The sequence below is a fragment of the Penaeus monodon genome, chromosome 4 (assembly GCF_015228065.2).
Source record: "Penaeus monodon isolate SGIC_2016 chromosome 4, NSTDA_Pmon_1, whole genome shotgun sequence".
NCBI classification, from domain to species: Eukaryota; Metazoa; Arthropoda; class Malacostraca; order Decapoda; family Penaeidae; genus Penaeus; species Penaeus monodon.
Genome location: NC_051389.1, coordinates 2,906,035 through 2,928,534, shown reverse-complemented (window position 1 = coordinate 2,928,534; position 22,500 = coordinate 2,906,035). Strand labels below are relative to the sequence as shown.

Here is a 22,500-nt window from a genome sequence, read left to right as displayed (position 1 = left end):
AAGAAACTGGGGAAACGCATTCTTATGTCATAGTCCAAGCATATGTGCATGTGTGTTGTTTACATATATGCTTTCATCTCCTTCTCCCCACGCATACAAATACACTCACATTAACTCCTACTTAGGGATGAAGTATCGAATTTCTGTTATTCTTCTTCATTAACTAAATCATTCATTTCTTACTATGGCATTTTATATATGCTTATAATCCTACACCTTCCTTATAGTTTACAAGCTGTTTGACTGACTGTGTCACCATCTATCAATTCACAATAAATATTCACAATTTATAATCTGATTTTTGTTAGTGTTAAAATTATGTGCAACGGAATGAAATCAGTGTAATAAGCAGTTTGGGGAGGTTGTTGAAAACATTGCACATGGATGTCTGTGGAAATTAATGATAATCTTTGTTCAGATGCAGCCTGTTAATTAAATTTATCTTCTGAAGCAGGTATTAGTTGAGCAGAAACAAATGAGACCGTGCACAGACTGTCAGGTAGTTTCCATTGAAGTTTCCATAGATTCGTAGAGACTAATAAAACCACAAATAAACCGCATGCTGATGTCAAACAGCCTAACGCATCATCCACCAGCAATTATCATATACTGCGTACAGACGAATATCAGTATTATCAGGGTGTTACTTTTAGCATCTTATTTTCCTTAGGTATTACGTCTGTTTGTTTGTTTATTTTGATTGTGTATTGATGTGAGATCTATTGAATTTCTACAAAAGGTAATTCACTGCCTGTGTACATATTGTGCCTTGCTTTTCATTCGTTCTTGTTTAGTTTGCACAAAACAAAACGGTAATGGAGAGGCTGCTTGATATCATCCTTGACTTCTGCTGGAATGCAAAGTTTAGCCTTCTTAATTTTCTCCTTTAATGTGTCCATTTTTTAAGACTATTTTTTATGTGTCACAGGAAAAAATAGGTCTTATATAATCTATGAGGACGCAAAGTGTGAATCCGTAGAGAGCTATAAGGGATATTATTTATGAACCAAGGGATGTGATTGCGAGTCATATTTAAGGTATAGTATACTGTGTAACTATCTTTCAAATGCACTCATTTAATATTTTAAATAAATATGGCATTCGGAACCTTTTGCCTACATCTACCAAAAGCCACAGGAAGACCTTGCATTTTTTTAAGAATCCTTAATATGATCCTGTTACGTTTTCCGGAACTGCATTTCTTTTAATGTAACATCACCAGTGTTTTATAACATTCACTTTCTTTAACAAGTTACAGTAGGAGCAAATCTTATGCCATTAAAGCTGTCAGTTATGCAAAATTTAGAATGTGGTAAACAGTCAGTCTAAAATCTTTAAGTTACTCTTTCATCTAATATGTAAAAAAAAAAAAAATATATATATATATATAATATATATATATATATATATATATATATATATATATATATATATATATATATATATATATATATATATAAAAAAACACACACACACACACACACACACACACACACACACACACACACACACACACACACACACACACACACACACACACACACACACACACACACACACACATATATATATATATATATATATATATATATATATATATATTATATATATATATATATATATATAATGGATAACCATCGGTCAGATATCAAATGTCAGTATTATAAGAATACAAAAATTTCTAACTGATTTTAATTAACTTTCGGGTACCTCTATTGAACACTGATTACATAATTAATTTTCATTTACCAGTGATTAAGTTGTAAATTGTCCGTCTTCAATGTATTTACGATTTTTTACATATATTTAAGGAGGAAACAATGAACTAATTATATATATATATGCAGCGGAATAATGAGATGGAGGCAAACTCTCAGAATACACATCGGGCCTACAAATGAACAGAAATCAAAATACCATACTGCGTGTGTATCCGATGGAACAGCTATCCTTTTACCAAAGTCGAAAGTCATAAACATCCTTTAAAATCCAGTTTTATCTATCTGCTGATCATTTTCCTTTGATGGCTCAGCTCTGCCTCCTTTTGAGTCCGCGCCGCTCTTCCCTTAGCTGGACTGAGGCTGTGAGGAAGGGCAGGGGAGGCCAGGAGGGTGGCGCTGACGAAACCGAAGTCCCGCAAGGGCATTGCCTCCTCCAGATAAGGAACTAAGTGTATACATACATATATACGTACACACACACACACACACACACACAATATTATATATATATATATATATATATATATATTATATATATATATATATATATATTTTTTTTTTTTTTTTTTTTTTTTTTTTTTTTTTTTTTTTTTTTTTTTCCAATCTATATATGTGTGTGTGTGTGTACATGTGTATCTATAGATACTTAAAAGTTTAATAATTATAATAATGATAATAATAACAATTATTATTATAATGATAATGATTATAAATAATGATAATTATATTATGATAATTATAAGAGAAATTATAATAGCTATAATAATAATATTAACAACAACAATTATGAGTAATGATACTGATAATGATGAAACAATAAGAATGATAATGATAATTATGATAATAAAATAATAATAATAAGATAATAATAATAATAATAACAAACAACAACAACAACAACAACAGCAATAATAATAGCAATAACTTTTGAACACAAGAACTGCTCACTTATTGATCCTCAAATATATGAAAACAAATTTCGATTACACCTAAAACTAGCCAAACAAAACATAGAATTGCAACATTTACCCCCCCAAAAAAAAAAAAAAAATAAATAAAAAAAATCTTTATACTCCAATTCCAAGATGACATACACAAAGCAGACACAACTTTATACACATTACCCCTAAATGACGTAAAAAAGAGAAGCCAGACGACCAATGAGATCAAAGTATATCCATGGCGTCACGACCGTCAGCCAATGAGCGAGCAGTGCGTGTGTTGACAGCCGGAGGAGGAAACGCGACCACTCAGTCGATTCGTCGTCCTCCCCATGATGGTCGACCCCGGCGGGATCGGCCTCTTCGTCGTGGCCACGTTGGTAGGGAATATTCCGATTTTTTTTGTAATGATGTGAGGTTGGTTGTCCTTCTGGATTTTCTGGGGTTGGTGTTTTTTTTTATGTGTGTGTGTGGTTGGTTGGTTGAGGGAGGGAATTAATGGGTGAGGTTTACGTGGAGAGGTGATTTTTTTTTATTTATTTATTTTTTTTGGTCTGCAATATTGAAATGTAATTTGTTTTGTTTGTTTTAATCCTTCGGCGATTCAAAATATACTGGTATGTTTATATGTCTGTTTGTAACAAACCTTATTTACCTTCAGATTACTTAATTATGACACTGCTCTCTATACAGTAAGAAATACCGGTACACGAGGCTATTGACTTGTCATTTAATGAATAAATGAAATAAGTACCTGTGTTATAATTTCCTTTTAAGACCATTGTATATCACAAGTTCACAGCAGACACTATTGGAACCAAGAGATTGAGGGACCTTTAAGGTATATGTTATGTCTTCAGAACAGGAACAGCTTGAATGAACACCAATGCCCCGTTTTATAGGGTTTAAGATTGAGAGGACTACACCCGTCAGACATATAGTCCCCAGTGTGAATGAACAGTTAAATGACCACATTTCTAAGTGCCCAAATACGGCAAATATCCGTGTATGAAGCAAAAACCTTCCCCCTTTTAATTGATGTTTCTCCCAAGCCAATGTGGGGCATTGGTGTACTTTAATCATCGTTATATTGCCAACAACCCTCTCCTCTCGTATATTCAGCAGGATTGAAATTTCACCTATTCTGCATTTGATGATAAATTGTTGAGGAGGATGACAAGCTGTCTTGTGAGATTATAACCGCAATTTTACTTTTTGCGGATAATATTTCATACAAGTCTAGTTTATGTACTTTATAATCAGTTCTGGTATTTGTTACCATGAGCAACACACCCTCTAGAGACAAGTACCAAAACCTGGCTATCATGGGAACCCAGAATTGCAAACATAAAGTTTCCTATCTTCTTTTTATTCTCTAGACAGAGAGGCAAACCCCCTGTACCCCCCTGTTATTAGCACTTCATCCCAAATTACTGAAAGCGTGACATTAAGAACTCTGGCTATGTGAGGGTGTTGTGGACTTCGTCTGAGTGGTGACACGTAGCAAATGTTTTTGTCGTTTTGCAGTAGATGGGAGGTTGCTGCAGCTGTACCTGTGTTGCGTCTTACTCTATTTTTTATGCTCTATAGGATGGCAGTGTTCATTTCCCTCTTTGTGCGTTTCTGTCAGTAACATTAACCTCAGTTCCTTATTGTTCTCCATCATGTAGTCCTGTTCAGATCATTATCTGTTATTTTTCTCCTATGACAGTTATTTCAAGTTAAAGATAAAAGTCAAATTTATGCAATGAAAATAATTCAACTCTCTTGATATGGAGACCGTTTTGTTATCTTCATAGCAATTAGCCTGAGTTTCCCATTTTCTGAACCGGTCATTACCCTCTGTAACAGATTTCTAGAGTAAGGGCTATAGATCAGACCTCAGATGAAGGGTTAAAGTTTTTTAAAGTCCATATATATCTGTATTTTACCAACATTTGGTCTAGAGTATGAGTTTTAAAAAGTATTCCCTTAATTTTTGTTTGCAACAACTGTCCGTTCTTAGAATTCATCCCTCACCAAGTATTGTTTTCCTGTGCTGTGTGTATACCCGAGACTGATACTTTATCCTAAAGTTATTAGAACTCAATCATATATTTCAATAGAGCCAAACTATGTTAACATTTTAAAAAATTTAGTGTGCAACTATGAATTCGGTAGTGCTCTGCATTGATAGTGATGCATATTCTGAAAGTGCATTTAGTCAAATAAATAAAAGTAAAGTAAATTTGGGTAATAGTTTTAGTAGGTAGTATTGCACAATTATAATTGTCAAGTGTTTGTCTAAAGCTATATCCACATGATCAGGTATATTAACCCATAACTGACGGGTAGCATTCATAGTGGCCGGGGCCTCGCTGCCAGGGGCTTATATCGTCGCCCTAGCATGCACAACCACTCATGCCAAATACCAGCATCCCATGCCATTTCTTCGTAATACTACGAAGATATGTTGTATTTTCAGTTTTCATTATTTTTTAAAGTCTCTACTTGCCAAACTTCTTGATAAATCGAGACTGAAGAGTATTTTTGTTGTTATATAGACTTCATAGTTGATCATTATTGGAAATAAGCAGTGTGCGGCATCATGGAGTTGAAATCGTCGGATTGTTGCATGGTAAAAATGAGAAAGTGTTAAAACCGACTTAATCATACTTTCACTGGCAGAAAAATAATCTTTTGCCGTGATTGTAACAAAAAACTCATGGCATGTCCATACATACTCTATGGCATGTGCGTACGTGCCCCTGGCAGATGGTCCCGCCATGCCATGGCATGTGCGTACATGCCACCCGTCAGCAATGGGTTAAGCAGGCTGGAAAAATCTGTCAGGCATACCCCTAACTGCTGTCCACTTGACTGAGTTGACAGCTGGCCAGACATAGGTGGCAGTAGCCTGTTTATCAATAGGTGGTTGAGTGTTGTATGGCCTTTGCCTGGGGATTTCATTTAACAACAGGCATGGTTAGTCCCACACAGATGCAGAGTAGATGTTGATTTTCAAAGAAAGAAAGAAAAAAATTATAATAATAATAATATTATTATTACTAATAATAAACCATAAAGATGACGTAACACCTATCAGTCTTGTCATTAACATAACATGTGGTAGTAAGAAAAAGAAAGAAAAAAAAAGTCAACAAATTTTAGTACATTTCTTTTTATGAGAAGGAAATAATTTCATAAGTTGTTTTTTCTGATAAGAATGCAATTTAGTTTTATCTTTTTTAATATGGATGATGATGATGCATTGAAGTTCACCTACAATAACTAATCCAACATTGCAGCTGTCCATAGTGGAGGCAGTGCAGGAGCTGTCCACAGAGGAATGCTTCGCTGTCGGCCTGAACAAGGCTAACCTCCTGTGCTCTTCTTGTGATACTCTCAAGGAGTTCAACCTTGATGTATTGGAGTGAGTGCATAATTGGTTACTCTTTGTTAGTTGATGTTGATGTTGATATTAATATTAATATTAATATGATTAACTTGAGTGTTTTTTATTTTATTAGTATTGTTGATATTGCATAAATATAATGGAGAATGTTAAAATATTTTTTCAGTAATTTATATTTTTCCTAATTTCACAAAATAATTTAACCCAACAGGGCAAATTGCCGTGGGTGTTGCAATGTGGACGATGTAAATGCCACTCCAACGAAGTACCCGCGGGCCATCCTTGAGGTCTGTGGGTGACGACTGGGAGCATTCCCGCAGGTCCAGGGTAAGAGTCACACGTTTACAATATTTGACTGGATTCTGGAACTTGTCTTCCTCCAGTATATTCCCTCCTTTTATTGTTTTTTCTTTTTCTTCATATCCTCCTTGGCTGCTGCTCCTCCTTTTCCTCATCCCTCTCTTTCTGTTATTCTTGAACTTAGTCTCCTCTTCCATTTTCTTCTTCCTCTGTTTCCTCTCCCCGTGTCTCTCCATGGTTTGAACTTGGTTATCACTGTCCAAATAATGTTAGCAATGAATACTACTTCAGACTCTTGTCTATAACCAAAAGTATGTCTTTATTTTGTGGGAAATAAGGAATTGTTTGCTTTTTATTTCCAGCATTCGTTAAGAGTGACCGGCCTGCGGCTTTCCCAAATCTTACCATTAAGTAAGTACCACAACACATTGTTTAATGGGAGTGTAGTTGGTTTGTTTAGGGACTTATAGGAACTTTCAGACAAAGTAAAATGGCTTCATCTGTGTACGTTTTTTTCCTTGGACGTTATTTTTACCCATCAGAAATTAAATCTACGTACATTTTCTTTTGCTCTTGATATTAAAGGACTGTTTCTTGCAGGTATGTAAGAGGTGCAGATCCCATCATCAAGTTGATGGATGAGGATGGAGATGTTATGGAAACGTTGGCAATCGATAAATGGAACACCGATTCCGTGGAGGAGTTCCTGAATACGTATCTTATACTGCCAGGACAAGATGAAGAAGCTGAAGATTTTGAAGAATCTAACCTTTTATAAGGATTTTGCTACATAAATAGGACCTTCAGTGATTTTGATTATCCACTAAGCCGTTAAAAAGGAAAGCTCATTAGGAAATTTCTTAATTAGATACCCTCTGTTTTTTATATATTCATATAGTAATTCTATTTTGTGCATTTGTTAAAAATTTGCAGAGAAATCCTGTTTTTTTCTTAGACTTTTCTCTTATAGATCAAGAATTACCAGAACTTCCAGTATGTTAAGGTTGAGAAGTCTCTGTTAAGTTGTTGTTGTGTGGGGCATCCGCAGTGGAGAGTCTCCGGGACATGGATTAAGCGTGATGAAGGGGGAACCATAAACCGTAAGTGGAGGGTTCTTGCGGATGGAGCTGTCTTTGTTCTGCGAGACTGTGCACTACTGCTGCCTTGTGCAGTAATAATAAATTCCTTTTTGATATACAGGTGGAATTTTATTTTAACCTTTAATGTTGCACTCTTCCACAGTTTAAGGTAAACTGCTTACTGCTATAATTTTATAGCTTGATAATCAGTTACAGCAATGTCCTTTAAAACGAAAAAAAAGGGAAAAAAATATAACTCGATATCAAGGACCATAGTGATCATCCTGGTCACACTGCAAGAGGAGAATGTGCAGTGGAAAATGTTATGCAACTGTAAATACTCTTCAAAAGATCATCTTATTCTATATCTGCCCAGAAACCATGCCCTCTTCCATACTAAAAAGTTGACAGGTAAACTGTCTGTGTCACTATGCATATATTCTTAAGGGGGTTCAATTTCCCATTAGATGTGTTCTGTAGAATATTAAAAGATGAACTAGTAAAATCTTAAATATTTTAAAGCTAAACCCTTAGGAGGATATTCACCAATTAATATCAAGTTAGCACATATGTACAAGCCATGCCCACTATAGCAAAGAATGTGTTTACACACTGACAGCTTTACAAATGCTTTTAGTAATAATCATAATAATATGCATAATGTCCTTGATAATAATAATGGCATCACTACTGATAGCATTAGAAAAATAAATATTTTTGTTATGACCACTGACCATGCTGGAAATCCACTAACATCACCTTGTGAACCAAAAAACCTCTTACCTGAGGGTCTCGCCCCAAGTGCCGTATATGGACAGCAACAAAAACATTGTATATTCCACCAGTTGGATTCTTAGCTATGGAGGAGAGGTATGGCTTCTAGGCTCCCCCAATCCCTTACTTCTTGTCGTGGGGGGTTAAGAGACAGGGACTGAGGCCCAATGTAGGGGATAGCCCTGCCTTGGTCCTCAGCCCTCGCCTCAACTAATTTTGCAGGGACTTTTCTTCTCCCTTTTTCTTTTTTCTTCTCTTCTTCATCCTCTTCTTCAGTCCACTTATCTAAATTGTTAACTAATATTTACCCATATTGCTACAATACTTTACCATAATGCTGTGTGACCTGTGATGACTGGCACTTTTCTTTGCTTTGACCATTGACCATTCTGGAAGTCCACAAACATTGCCTTATGAGCCAAGAATCTTTCTTACCTGAGGGCTCTTCCCCCAAGCCCCACCCTATTGCTATATTTTGTATACATCACTAATGACCTTAGATGTTGATGCAGCAGAATATTTTCAATAAATAAATAAATACAAGTAAGAAATAAAATGGCCCATCTGCTCTCGGCCTCTGGTAGTGCCACTGACATCCTATCATTCCTATTGCTTGCTGTTCACCACAACCCAGATGAGAATTCATTTGCCTGGTTTCCTATCAGAATTTTTCTCAAACTATGGCCAACCTACAGGGATGTAAAATTGGAAAGTTACCTTCCTTTAGGGGAATTTTAACCCATTGCCGACGGGTGGCATGTACGCACATGCCATGGCATGGCGGGACCATCTGCCGGGGGCACGTACGCACATGCCATAGAGTATGCATGGACATGCCATGAGTTTTTTTTTTTTACAATCACGGCAAAAGATTATTTTTTTGCCCATGAAAGTGTGATTAAGTTGGTTTTAACACTTTCTCATTTTTACCATGCAACAAACAAAAAAAATGCAACAAACCGACAATTTCAACTCCATGATGCCGCACACTGCTTATTTTATTCGGACTATAGACCGAATAATGATCAACTATAGAGTCTATATAACAACAAAAATACCCTTCAGTCTCGATTTATCAGGAAGTTTGGCAAGTAGAGACTGTAAAAAATAATGAAAATTGAAAATACAACATATCTTCGTAGTATTACGAAGAAACGGCATGGGATGCTGGTATTTGGCATGAGTGGTCGCGCATGCTAGGGCGACGATATAAGCCCCCGGCAGTGAGGCCCCGGCTTCTATGAATGCTACCCGTCAATTATGGGTTAAGGGGCAAAACTATTGTTCTGTTTTGTCTATCTTACAATAATTCTTGGGATTTTTTATAAGCTGCTTTTCATGAATAACCGTCAACATCTCTCATAAATTAACATTGTCCTGCTATCATGCTTTCTGGTCAATAGCATGATTTACATACATTTACAAGCACAAAAGGGAAAGAATAAACCCTGAATGAAAAGACTTTTCCATACTTGATCAAACTGGAAATGGAATGAGGTTTAGTAATGAAAAATATTTGTTTCAATCCAATTCATAATTTACTCTTAAAAATAATTTACACTATTTTTCAATATCAACTCTTGAAATCTACAGTACAAAACTTGCTGGAATTCCATGATATTGGAAAAGCAAGATCTATGTGAACATTAAAAACTGTACTCATCTGTAATAAGGTCTCATAAGCAAGTATGTACGTGCTAACTGCAACAAGCAACTCTTTCTGTAAGGCCAATGCTGGACTGCTGGACAGCTGACTGTGAAGAATCTGCCCCCGTCTGTTAAGCTGCTGACACTCCTCTGTGAGCCACACACATTCTTCATATTGCACTGAGCCTTTGTCATCCTTCAGAGCTTTCAACAATAATTCAGATGTGATAATACTGAAATGTTTTGGCTCTTTATATAAATTCATGGTATGTGACTGAAAAAGATATGACTTGGGTTTTATAGAACTTTCTTCATCCTTGCTAGATTTAGCAGGGCTTTGCTGTTGGTTGCTAGCTATTCTCCATAATATCCTTAGAAAGGTCCAGTCCCTTCTACTGGCACTCCATGAGGCTAGGAGTCCAAAATATTCCCTTAAAGAGATATTTGGATGAAGTAAATGAATGTTTTCTGCAGGCAAATCATTAATTTCTGTGGAACCTCTTTCCAGATTCTGACTCCTGTTTTGCCTCAGAGACTCCACTATGTGACAAGCAGAATCTCTGATGGTGGAATCTTCATCTTGCAGTAGCTCAACACAGGCATAGACTAGTTGTTCACAGAAGAGAGGGTGCAACTTAGGCTCACCAAATAACAATGTTCTCAGGGCAACCCTCAAAGCATCACTTGCCGCCAACCGGTAATCTTCAGTAGAGGTTGGTGCTGCATATTTACTGACTAATGATGAGAAAGCACTTAGTATCTCTGTTCTGAGCTCTGTGTTAGGCCACTGATTGCAGCTTATACATTTAAAAAGATATGACACAACCCTAAGTGTTTGAGCTGCTATTTTAACACCATGGTATCCCTTGAGCAAGTGCAAAATACTCTTTAAGCTATCTTTAGATGGTGTGTGGGTTACATATCCTTGTTCTTTGATAATTGAATGAAGAGTGTTTAAAACTGGACTCCACCGTACTGTGGTATGATGTTCCAGCTTTTCCCATAGGAGCTTTTCAATATCTTTTAACCATGGGTTATTCTTGTATTGTCCTATGTGTTCCTGTATATAATCAAAACAGATTTCTTCCATGTCATGATCTGAAATCCATGATATTAAACATTTTCTCATTTCATTACCAGTTACTTCTTTCATTTTCATTTTGTTCAGGAGCTGAAAGTACTCTGCTGCTCCTGGATGAGTATCATCAAGTGCCACAGATTTCTCAAAATTAATATTTGTTTTAAGCAACTGGCAAATTCTCACTGCAAGGACAGTGTTAACGTAACATCTGTTTTCTGAGTTAATCAAGCCTAACAATGCTGTACTTATCTTTCCTTTTACTGTGGTATTATTTTGGATGTCTGGGTAACTTGTCAGGATATTCATTAATGTCAAAAGACTTCCATGAGTTTCATTATTAGTTATTTTACTTTGTCTCTCCAGGAGTTCAACATGTTTATGAACAAGTTGTAACACATCTTCTGATGGAGTTAGGGCAACAACAGCCAGAGAAGCTAATCGGCGCACAGTGTGTATGGGTGATTGTAAAAGTCGTGTTGTCTCCGTACGGTAATGCTGGAGTATGTCATTAACCTCAGCATTCTGTTGTAATCCTGTACCTGGTGACAATCTCGCTAACAAGCTGAGTACTGGTACTAAGCTAGAGGACACCTTAATAGACATACTGTCCCCAGGCTCACTGGTAACCTTACAAGGGCTCCTTTCCTCTGTATTCTCAGATTCTAAAGTACTCTCCTTATTTTGGTAGGACTCTTCTTTCATAACTCCTGGTTCCATGAGCATCTTCAGCAGGGATTGAGCCAGAGATGGATGTCTGGCTAGGAACTCTGGTGCTGTCAGACTATTCAGTACAGATGAATCATCTCGTACCTTCTTCTGGCCAACCATTCTTGGCACCACAGCCCCATACAGTTGCAGAGCAGCATTCCTGTAAAAAAAGAAAAAAGAAAAACAGAGGAAAGAAGAAGAAATAATTTGTCAATCATATTTTATATGAAGACTGAACTGTATTTTCACTATTCTTTTTTGGTATCATAAATCTAGATAAAAGAAAATACGGTTTGTTATTTGGAGCCAATGCTAGGATTTTGATATCCTTGGCTTCTGCTAGACAGCTGTGACCCCTAGCCAACAACTCTAGCCATTTTTCAACTTTCACCAATGGCATTTTTTTCTTTGTACTACTTTACACACCTCAAGGCATTTTTATGATTCTAACCCACATCAGGACCTAGCAGTTATGAAAAACAGATGTGATACCTCCCTTCCCACCTCGTTTTCCTCTATACTTTTGATTGGGTGGATGTAATAAATTAGGATGGCCAGCCAAAAGACAAGGCATCATTTTCTATGCCAGAAGACAAGTTTCTCAAGCTAATATCAATATTTACCAGTCACTGAGCAAACAAGGCTGAAAATAAGCCTAAAGCTGCTGGCTTGAGGTGGTCAGGAATGGACAACCAAAAGGCCAAGAAGCCATGATTTTCTAAAACAAAAAATGTGAAATAACAGTTTATGATAGGTTACCAAAGCATTGGGGTGGGCAGGAGTATGTGGGTAGGCTATGATAGGCAATTGAGAGACAGGTTAGGATGGGCAGCCAAGGGATAAAATGGGCAAAGTGCAGTGTGAAATGAAGCTTACTGTCTTTTAATGAAATTGAGAGAATATATGAGGGGATAAAATGTTCTCAGCATGGAGAGGATGGTCCTAATGGCCTTTCTGCAATTACTACTTGACTTTAAGTGGCCAAACGAAAATAACACATCTAAAAAAAGAAAGAAGAAAAAAAGTCTTTGTTCCTATCCCTTAATCTAATTTCCTGATATATCTGACACAGAAGAAGACACAAAGACCCTTACCTTAGGGCCCATGAGTGGTTGGTGAAAGCCTGCAGACAGGTACTGGTTATGGCAGGGAGGTGGAGAAGCAGATGATGTGCTAAGGGAGCATGCAGCACCAGAGACTGTAGCATGTGAAGTGCTAGAACTGGAGATGCATCTACTGTGTTTTGTTCTTCATACTGTAGAAATTTTAGAAGAAAAAAAATCTGTATAATGACATACTTCCTAAACTATGGAGAAGTTCGGATTTTTTATAGCCAGTTACAATATTTGTGCCTTACAGTTAAATACAAAAATGACTTTACAAAATTTAACTCTGTACATGAAAACTGAGATCCATGAAAATTGGATGCATTTACTGGAGAAAATATGAAGTGGGATGCACTTACAGACATTTATTTTGGTTCTTTCTCAAATGATAAATCCAAAATGTTACCATAACAGTTTACCATGTCATAATACAGTGAAAATATTACTCTTTAAATATACTCTATTAAGGACATGATTTGTTCTGAATGTGGAGATAACCTATTCTTTTACTTGCAGAGACCTGATTTTACTGATACAACTAGTTTCAATTAAGATAAATATGTTGCCTGTGGCAAAAATCATGCCATACTGTGATTTCCTTTCTTTACCCTGACAGTAAGATAAATGTAAAGTAATCTGAGGTTCACACAAGACAGTGTTCTTAGATAACAATGCCTGGACTGCAGGTTTTAGCCACACTGGAATACATTTATTTTGTGTTCAGATGGCAGACCAGGCAAGGGCATTTTGATGCTTTGTCCACCACCCTATGTTCACCCCACATTATGTTGTACATAAGGGCCAACCGCACTGCTGTACTGTGGTGTCTAGGGGTTGCTATATTGTCAACTGACAAGTCTGTCTAAAGTCTTACAGAAATAAGAGGGCAATGAAATTAAATATCACTGTTCTCCCCCTCATCAACTTGATCCCACACTTTTCTCTCTTTACATGCATCACAAGCAATTAACATACCTTTGGCAACAAATTATGATATATTGCTGGTAATGGTGATGATCACAAGTAATTAAAACTATGAAGGTATTTGCCCTCATATATATTTTATTTTTCTAGAAACTGTAACTGACGGATAATTTCTGTTAACGAACCTCTGCCTGGCTGATATGGATTAGCCGCAAAACAGTCGTATTAATGAGATCAACATTAGTGCGAGGTGCTGCCCCACAGGCGACCTGCATCATCATTGCAATTCCTGCCGCACGACGAGTCACTGAAGTTTGAGCTCCAGATTCTATATGATCAAGGACTTCATTCACCTATGGATAGAAATAAAGTGGTCTAGGTTTGAAAACTAATACAGCAATAACTAATGCAGCAGCTGAAACATAAGTTTATTTGAACAAGCAGAATAACAGAATATTTTTTACCAACTTATAGAAATGGTAAAATTAAGAATAACTAAACTAAAGATGAAATTAACAATGCATACTTCAGAACAATATATGAATAAACCCCTTGTAAAGTCCATCATTAATCTCTTGTTTTGCCATCTGGGCATGAAATCAACTATGCATGGAACAATAACTAAAGAGACTCTTCATTATATATACAATACTACAATACTCAAACAACTCTCTTCCCTACTATCTCAGATAATGGAATCTCTTAAAACACACCTGCTTGTATATGAGATGACCAAGGTTGTTGCTGCTGCCAAGGAGAACAGAACAGAGCTGACCATAAGAAGCTCTGGCAGCCTCCATTGCCCCCTTGTGTCTGGTACCTGTGAGAACCCTTACGACAACACCGTGAAGCAATTTCTCCACAAGACTTTCATTTAGGTGTCCTATCCAGTGTGTGACACTCATACTTGTTACAACACAACAGGCCTGTAATGTGAGTAACTACCTATTTACTTCTGTTCTTCAAAATCTATATTAAATCATTATCTGCACAGCAACTCACTTTAGCATTTCAACATCATTTGGTATTTGAGCGAGTGAATATATAAAGTTTTCCTGTGATTTTTACCTTACTGATAATATAATCATATCTGCTTTATATGTATTTTTCATAGACTTGAACAATAATTCATAAGCTTTCTTTTAGAGAAAACAGACCTTCATGGTTTGCCAGCAACATGCAAGAATCAACTGATGGTTCCCAGAGATAGCATTATCTTCTATATCCACCTCCTCTTCCTCTTCTACTGTTACATCCACATTTTTCTGGTGCTGGAGGAGCTCTTCACTGTATGGGTTCCCTTCAACATCTTTGCTCTCACATTCCTTTATAATCATTTCTATCGATTCTCCCATCTCAGCAAAGGAAGGAGCAAAAGCTGCAATAAGATGTAATTTATTAAATGTGTCCTCTCTTCCGAATGAATGGAGATTAACAATTAATGTTATATATCCTATGGTGACAAATTTCCTGCTTAAGTTCCCATTGGCTTTTAAGAACATAGAGTAACTTCAGAACCCTTTGTTTTAAATCTGATAAATCTGTCAAGCATCTTCTCTCAGTGAAGAGTAATGGGATATTGACTAGTCAAGTCTGAGTGGTTAGGTCTTGGCTGCAATATGACAAATTAATCAGTGATTGCAAAATCACATGGATCGGATTGAGTGCATAGAAAGATGGCCTGAAACTTTTGTCAGGTCCATATGAACCTAAAAAACAAGGTAATATTTTGGGGATGCAGAAAATATGTGATCCAGAAATGATTAATGCGTTATAAAAAAAAGAAAAAAAAATTATATTTCATTCACAAGTATTTCATACCAGTCTAAAAACAATAAAAACAACAATAACATACCTGATCCATTTGGCGATGCACATGCCAGTTTGGAGAGCATGTATTCAGTTATATTAATTAACAAGTCTGTTAGGTTTGTCATGAATTCCAGCACCTCATCCTTTAACATTGTTGTAGTAAATACATCTCTGCATAAGCAATAGCCCAAAGCCTGCCAAAGTAACATAGTTTAGAACTTGATCGGCAAACTGAAAAAAAATTAATTGGTTTACATACAGCAGGAGAGAAACACACAAGAGAGTAATTGTCTGAGTTGGCCTATATTCTTCAGAAATATGCAGATGCTTTGTTTACCATGATTCTGATAAAGTTAACTTGTGACAACCAGTTTTATCGCATATCTATTAAGAACAGACAGAATGAAACTGCCCTCCAGCTGTATATATAACAACAAAAATTCACCTGATCCTAAAATTCATTTTCTGACTCATGATTTATTACTATAGTATTATTGCTTGAGGTACTACAGTGTTCAGTGATTAAAGGCTATTTTTTCCTGTCATAAAGAACTTTCTAGGAACATAACATCTGCCCATAAAAAAAAAAAAAAAAAAAAAAAAATCAAGTTTGTTTATGTTAATATTCCTGAACTTACTTCAATAATCTGTAACTATTATTAAAAGACGAAAAATGATATCAATAAAAGGGTACAGTTGATGCTCTTACCATTAAAGATCCATGGATTGGACCTCTTTGTGAAGCTAGTAGAAGATTTTCCCTGTGCAGCTTCAAACTGCTCTCCTACACGACAAAAAAGGAAAGTCAGCAAGCTTTGACAATCCTTAGCCTGCAAGAATATGGGGGAAATTAAGCATATTTCAAATGACATTCAACCTAAGTGACTATGAAACGATAGCTGTAATACAAGTAGAACCAATATGAACTGACTAACAATAATTAACAACATTTTTAAAAGGCAAGTGTGCTATCAAAAATATAAACAATCATAGCCTATTTTCCAAAACATGAAGATTTGGGAATGTAGTCAATTCATCACATAACACTTAACTTTAGCATAGTGGTGATATCGTGACCACTTGCATGACAAACCGACGTGACGACCTTTACAAGAGTAGCCCCGCTTTCGGCAGAACTTGCTTTTGGAGAATCACACATAGACAGTCCCCTCATCAGCCACAAATGAGCATCCGAATAGCACACAGAACTTTTTGAATACTCCAAAATTCTGAGTGTCCATTCAGCTTCTTCTCGTATGTCATTCATTTCATCCATACATAACGTAAGTAATATTTCTTGTGTCCAAGGTAAAGTGAAATCCACAAGCTTATGAGTGACTCCATCTCCTCCAACAGAATTGATGAACCCACAAGCAGTTGCATAACTTGCATTTATGGAATATTTACCTGACTTTGCACTCTCATAAAATGCTAAAAGGGTTTCTCTGTACAACTGTAGAGACAGGATTCTTCTTTGGTAATTTCCTTCAGGTGTAAGGTTATCATGGAGAAAATATACAAGCCATATCAAAAGTTCACAGTTCACCTTCAGCACTGGCAATTTCTCAAGCAGTGCAGACCTTAATGGACCTTCTGAGTCTTTAGCTTTGTAACCTGATTTCTTTAGCTCAGCATGACAAGTGTCTCGAAGTCTTATCACAAGAGCTTTGTAGCATTTGATGATACTTTGTCGGAATGGAGCAGAATCAATATTCATATTCCATTTAAAGAACTCTCTCAACAGTTCACTTTCCCTAGATGAAACAGGTTGGGATCCCTTCTGAGTACAGCACAGGAAAGCAAGTGCTTCTCCCCTTACCACCTCATCTATACAACAAAGAGCAGACTCAACACAGCCCATAACAGATGCTGTTGTCATTCCATTACCTACTCCACTTCCCTCTTGCCTCTCATTTCTCTCCATTTCTGCATCTGAATTATCTTGCAAGTCCAAAACGCCAAGACTACGAGCAACTCTCAAGATAGCCATGCGTGCAAGCCAGCCTGAAGAGCAATCCTGGCACAAGGCTATCAGCTCTTGATATACACTACCATATTGACGGAGAGTGGGTGGAAGCCACAGAGTGAGAATATGTTGTTGGATCATTCTGTAAATATAAGATTTACATGAGGTAATACACAGTAGGCACTTTATATACAGGAAGAGCTAGTTGAAGAAGTTCACGGCTACTTTAATATATTCAGCGTAGGATTTAACCTAGTAACACTGTACTACAATTATGTTTAAAAATAACTCTTTTTGAACAAAATTATATTATTTCTTAGCTAATTCCTCATTTATATTCTGGATGAAACAATTATGAGTTAATTAACTCATTGATGACAGGTGATACACAGATGGCTTTACAAACACATAATCACCAAAGAGTCAGTTACTAATCTTAACAGATTTCAACTGTTTAAAAAAATAAAAGTTTTTATCTTTACCACTACTATTAACATAATTATTGTCATCATTATTATTAATATTATTGTAATAGTGTAACAATAATAAAAATAAGAAAATTTCTTCCCCAAAGTTCTAGGAATGAGGAAAATTGATGAGGTCAAGTAAACCAAGTAACTGAGTCCTTGGTGACTAAGGCCTTGTGGAGCCACTGGGAGTGCATGTGTACACACAACAGTGCAGGCTTACATGCAACAATCTGAAATAAATAAAAACAGAAAAAAAGAATAATAAGGCTAGTGTATATGCTTTATCTCGTAAGTAAAACAACTGAATTTTGCCTTTTGTCATTTTTAAATAATACTCAAAAATAAAAACAGATATTAAATCCTGATTTGACAAACACTTCCTTCACATTTTTTATTCAAACAAGACAAATCTAAATATTATGGCTATTAATGGCCAAATAAAATTATGTGTCCAAATACTCAACTAAAAGGGTAAATTTTAACACATCTCATTATTTTGATTTTGTTCATTCAAGAGTCGGGTTTATATTTCTATACATGAATGCACTACAGTATTACTAAATAACATGAACTTCTTTGTCCAGCTGGACTGACATAAATCACTGTCATCACAGAGCATTTTACTTCAGAAGGATATTATACAGTTAGTATCAATCCTGGAAGGAGATTACCTTTCTTGGCTGTGTAAACCATCACAAATAATATGGAGGAAATGCTGATGCCACGCATGGACAGATAACTGGCTAAGCACTATTTTGTATACATTAGTACCAGCTGATGCCAGATGGTTCACCTTAAGGGACTCTGTTAAACTAGTTGGTAATACAGGATGCTGCTGTAGGGCCTGAAGGGGAAAAAAATCTGTTATATATGTAAAGCAAATTAACACAGACAGGTGTTGTATCATTAATCAGCAACTCACTCATCCATTCACATAACTGACAGGCTTATAAATCTTAATAAAACATCTAATAAAAAAAACATGAATTATACCAAATGTTGAAGCCTTAAAACATATGAAAACTATATCTATCCCTTAAAATTAAACTTTGTTCAGTTTCATTTATGAGGAATATACTTCTCTTCATTACTGAGGAACTTCTGCCACAGTCAAACATACCTCCTGTGCCCCTACATAAGAAATGGCTAGGCCTAGAGGTGGGTAGGTGCTCTTTGATGTCCACGCAGCAGAACTGACAAGAGCTTCTAACATATTGCTGGCTAGTACTTTGGCCTGACCGGGCTGTCTGTCATCATGCAGCTCTAATAACTCTGACATACATGTGTATACAACATCACTCACACCTGTAAAAATATCAATGATAATATACAAAGTTGAATAAGTTACTGACACTAGCATATGGATAATTTACCAATTACCAAAGCATCAACAATAATAGGATGAAGAGACATTTTGTGGGCCTTAATATTCTGTATATATATAGTTACTTAAAGCCAGCCATACTTCAATTTTGACTACAGGACCCTAAATCTCCCCTCCCCCCAAGATAATCCTCTTAGATGTATCCTGAAGATAATGAAAAACACATTCTGATATTTTGAACAGTCAAACACTGATCATAATAATAGTTCCAAATATTTAGCTTATTAACCTTCCCTTCTACTCACCTTTAGCTGGATTTTCCCAGTTAGAATTCAAAAGATGGAATACAGTATTGCTATCATCAGCCTGGAGCATGAAAATTGACCAGGAAGCTGGATGCTGCTGCTCGAGACTACATCCTGTTTTTTTCCCCTTATCATGTTGTACTTCCTTTAACATGTTACCATACTTCCTCACACACATAAGCCACATGTGAAGCACCTGTGGATTTAGAATTTATGATCCATCTTCTATTTGTACTGCATATATTGAGACTGTAGTAAATCAGTCCCATGCATACTATAACTGTACTGATTTCTTCTACGTTTATTGATATCTCTCTCTTTCTCTCTTTATTCTTCATTATTTTTTTCTTTAGCCTCAAATAATGTAATGTGGTTTTTATTTTATAATTATTCTGCCTCTAATATCATTATCTCAAACTTAAGCTAGAGGACCAAGGATATTGATATCTGTAATCAGCTTTGGTTAAACAATGTCACATTTTGGCCATTAAAGTGGAATAACATTTATGCTATTATTACTAAATATTGATGGTTAAGTACATACATTGATTTTTTATCATTCTCATTCATAACTTGGCATAAACATTGTGACAGACAGCTAAACTAAACAGCACCACTGTCATAACTTACCTGAAATGCCTGAAATGTATAGCTTGCTGCAGATTTACACATCTTCATGATAACTGGATGTACTTTATAGAGAAATGGAATGTTCGTTTCACTGTCACTTCCTCTCTCCTCAGATGAATATAACCAAGCAGCATTTGAATTGAATAGTCCATGAAACATTAAAACAATAGGGAGAGATGGTGTTATCTCTCTACAGAATTCTGCCACTTCCTCTATTTCTATATCAGGACAAGACCAATCGCTGTCTTCACAGTTTCCTTTCCGAGTCTGTGCTTGGATTACGCCATTTATCAGCTTTAAGAAATTAATTTCCATATTCCCTGTACAAAGCATAGCTGAGCTAATGCATAATGAAGTTGATACAATCAAGCTGCAGTCGGATGGTAACTTGTTGCTTACAACTGCTCTTTGAAGTGACAAACAAATTCTCTTCAGCTGGTGCTGTAATGCAAGGTCCTCAACTACTTCAGTTTCCAGAGGAAGAACATACTGAACAATGCCATATACTGCCTGGGGAAAGAAAGTGAAAAATGAATGAAATAATAAATGTAAATCACAAACATGAAAACAACAAAATAAAGAGTTTAATACACACAAAATATATTTTTCTATTTTGTATATATAGTTATATAAAGTGATATACAATTTTGCAAGGAGAGGCTGACACCACTCTACATTTCCCAACGGTTATTGTGAAAATCTGGAATATATGACCTTCATTCCCATTTGCTTAAAAGAAATCTTAATATAAATACCTTTACAGCAATGTGAAATTCTGATTGTTTTCTTGATTCTGTTACATGCAGGGAATCAATCTTGATACAGCTAACTTTAAGAACCTCTTCTACACATTGAGATAAAGCCCTCTTGAGAATGTGGTTTCCATCTGTCAGCAAAGTTGCTAAAGGAACAATGAAAATTGGCAATTAGCTATCATCAATGAAGACTAAAATAATAATGATTACTACTTTCTCTCTCTCTCTCTCTCTCTCTCTCTCTCTCTCTCTCTCTCTCTCTCTCTCTCTCTCTCTCTCTCTCTCTCTCTCTCTCTCTCTCTCTCTCTCTCTCTCTAACACACACACACACACACACACGCACACGCACGCAAGCACGCACGCACGCACGCACGCTCGCACACACACACACACACACACACACACACAGTAACAATAATAATATAGAGATAAAAGCTTAAAAAAAAGAAAGAAAGAAAAAAAAAATATCAAGGAGTGAGGTGAAAAGATGGGATCAGTTATGCCTACTGCCTACTCCTTTGTGCCTAAATGCTTAATAATAAATAAATAAATAAAAAACAAGTGGAAAGTGCATGTATCTAGAGTCAGTGGGTTGAGGGGGAACAAGGGTTAACCACGGATATGGTGACTACCCTGATGGTATTACGGTAAGCCAGTGTTTCCTGTTTTCAAAAAGCCTCATCCAAGTGAGACCTGGGTGATCTTAAGCCAAAGTACTAGTTTACAGGTGTTACTGGTCTAGAGATAATAACAGTTATCTTTGCAAATTCTGTCTCTTTCCACAGAGATGCTGGGTGATCAAGTTCCTCTGGATTCGTAATGAGGGGGACTTGTAGAGAGAGGATTAAGGGATACATTTATATGAATATATATATGTAAATACAATAATGCATACATACATATATATATATGCACGTGTGTGTGTGTGCGTGTGCGTGTGCGTTTGCGTGTGTTTGTATGTAAAGTATGTATGTATGTATGTATGTATGTATGTATGTATGTGTGTATGTATGTATGTGTGTATGTATGTGTGTATGTATGTAAGTATGCATATATGTATGAAAGTATGTACATATCTATATGTAAACATATACTGACAAAATACAAACAAACAGATAGATATTAACGATTATAAACTCTGAGAAACATATAACAGTGAGCCATATTGAGCTTAAAACACCTACCAGTAACAAGCGCTTTAACAGGATCATCATTCAACAACTTTCTGAACTTGTTACTGATCCTCTCCACCAGCAGTTCCTGATCAGAGGCCTTTAGATTCTCCAGATCCTTGAAAAAAATCAAACATTGTAATAAAAAAGTTACTATGTATATCATATATATATATATATATATATATATATATATATATATATATATAATATATATATATATATATATATATAATATATATATATATATATATATATATATTATCATATATATATATATATATATATATATATATATATATATATATATATATTATATATATATATATATATATATATATATATATATATATATATATATATATATATATATATATATATATATATATAT

The 22,500-nt window shown here is 35.8% G+C and overlaps 2 protein-coding genes across 2 annotated transcripts in view; one reads left to right on the top strand and one right to left on the bottom strand.

Annotated features, from left to right (window-relative positions):
• The first annotated feature begins 2,886 nt into the window (after positions 1-2,886).
• On the top strand, positions 2,887-7,555 carry LOC119568283 (selenoprotein F-like). Its single transcript, XM_037916744.1, has 5 exons — positions 2,887-3,042; positions 5,950-6,074; positions 6,268-6,383; positions 6,719-6,767; positions 6,957-7,555. The coding sequence occupies exons 1-5, from the start codon at positions 2,995-2,997 to the stop codon at positions 7,132-7,134; spliced, it is 516 nt and encodes a 171-aa protein (XP_037772672.1). The 5' UTR covers positions 2,887-2,994; the 3' UTR covers positions 7,135-7,555.
• Positions 7,556-9,717: 2,162 nt separating this feature from the next.
• LOC119572415 overlaps positions 9,718-22,500 on the bottom strand; it is a 14,805-nt gene continuing 2,022 nt past the window's right edge. The window contains exons 3-17 of the mRNA XM_037919531.1: positions 22,122-22,227; positions 20,938-21,083; positions 20,183-20,692; positions 19,553-19,748; positions 19,044-19,228; positions 18,595-18,767; positions 16,539-17,595; positions 16,197-16,317; positions 15,638-15,681; positions 15,531-15,582; positions 14,833-15,053; positions 14,389-14,601; positions 13,861-14,028; positions 12,740-12,900; positions 9,718-11,805 (exon numbers count right to left, since the gene is read on the bottom strand). Of these exons, the coding sequence (XP_037775459.1) occupies positions 9,783-11,805; positions 12,740-12,900; positions 13,861-14,028; positions 14,389-14,601; positions 14,833-15,053; positions 15,531-15,582; positions 15,638-15,681; positions 16,197-16,317; positions 16,539-17,595; positions 18,595-18,767; positions 19,044-19,228; positions 19,553-19,748; positions 20,183-20,692; positions 20,938-21,083; positions 22,122-22,227 (5,376 nt within the window). The 3' untranslated portion in view covers positions 9,718-9,782. The remainder of the gene's footprint in view (positions 11,806-12,739; positions 12,901-13,860; positions 14,029-14,388; positions 14,602-14,832; positions 15,054-15,530; positions 15,583-15,637; positions 15,682-16,196; positions 16,318-16,538; positions 17,596-18,594; positions 18,768-19,043; positions 19,229-19,552; positions 19,749-20,182; positions 20,693-20,937; positions 21,084-22,121; positions 22,228-22,500) is intronic.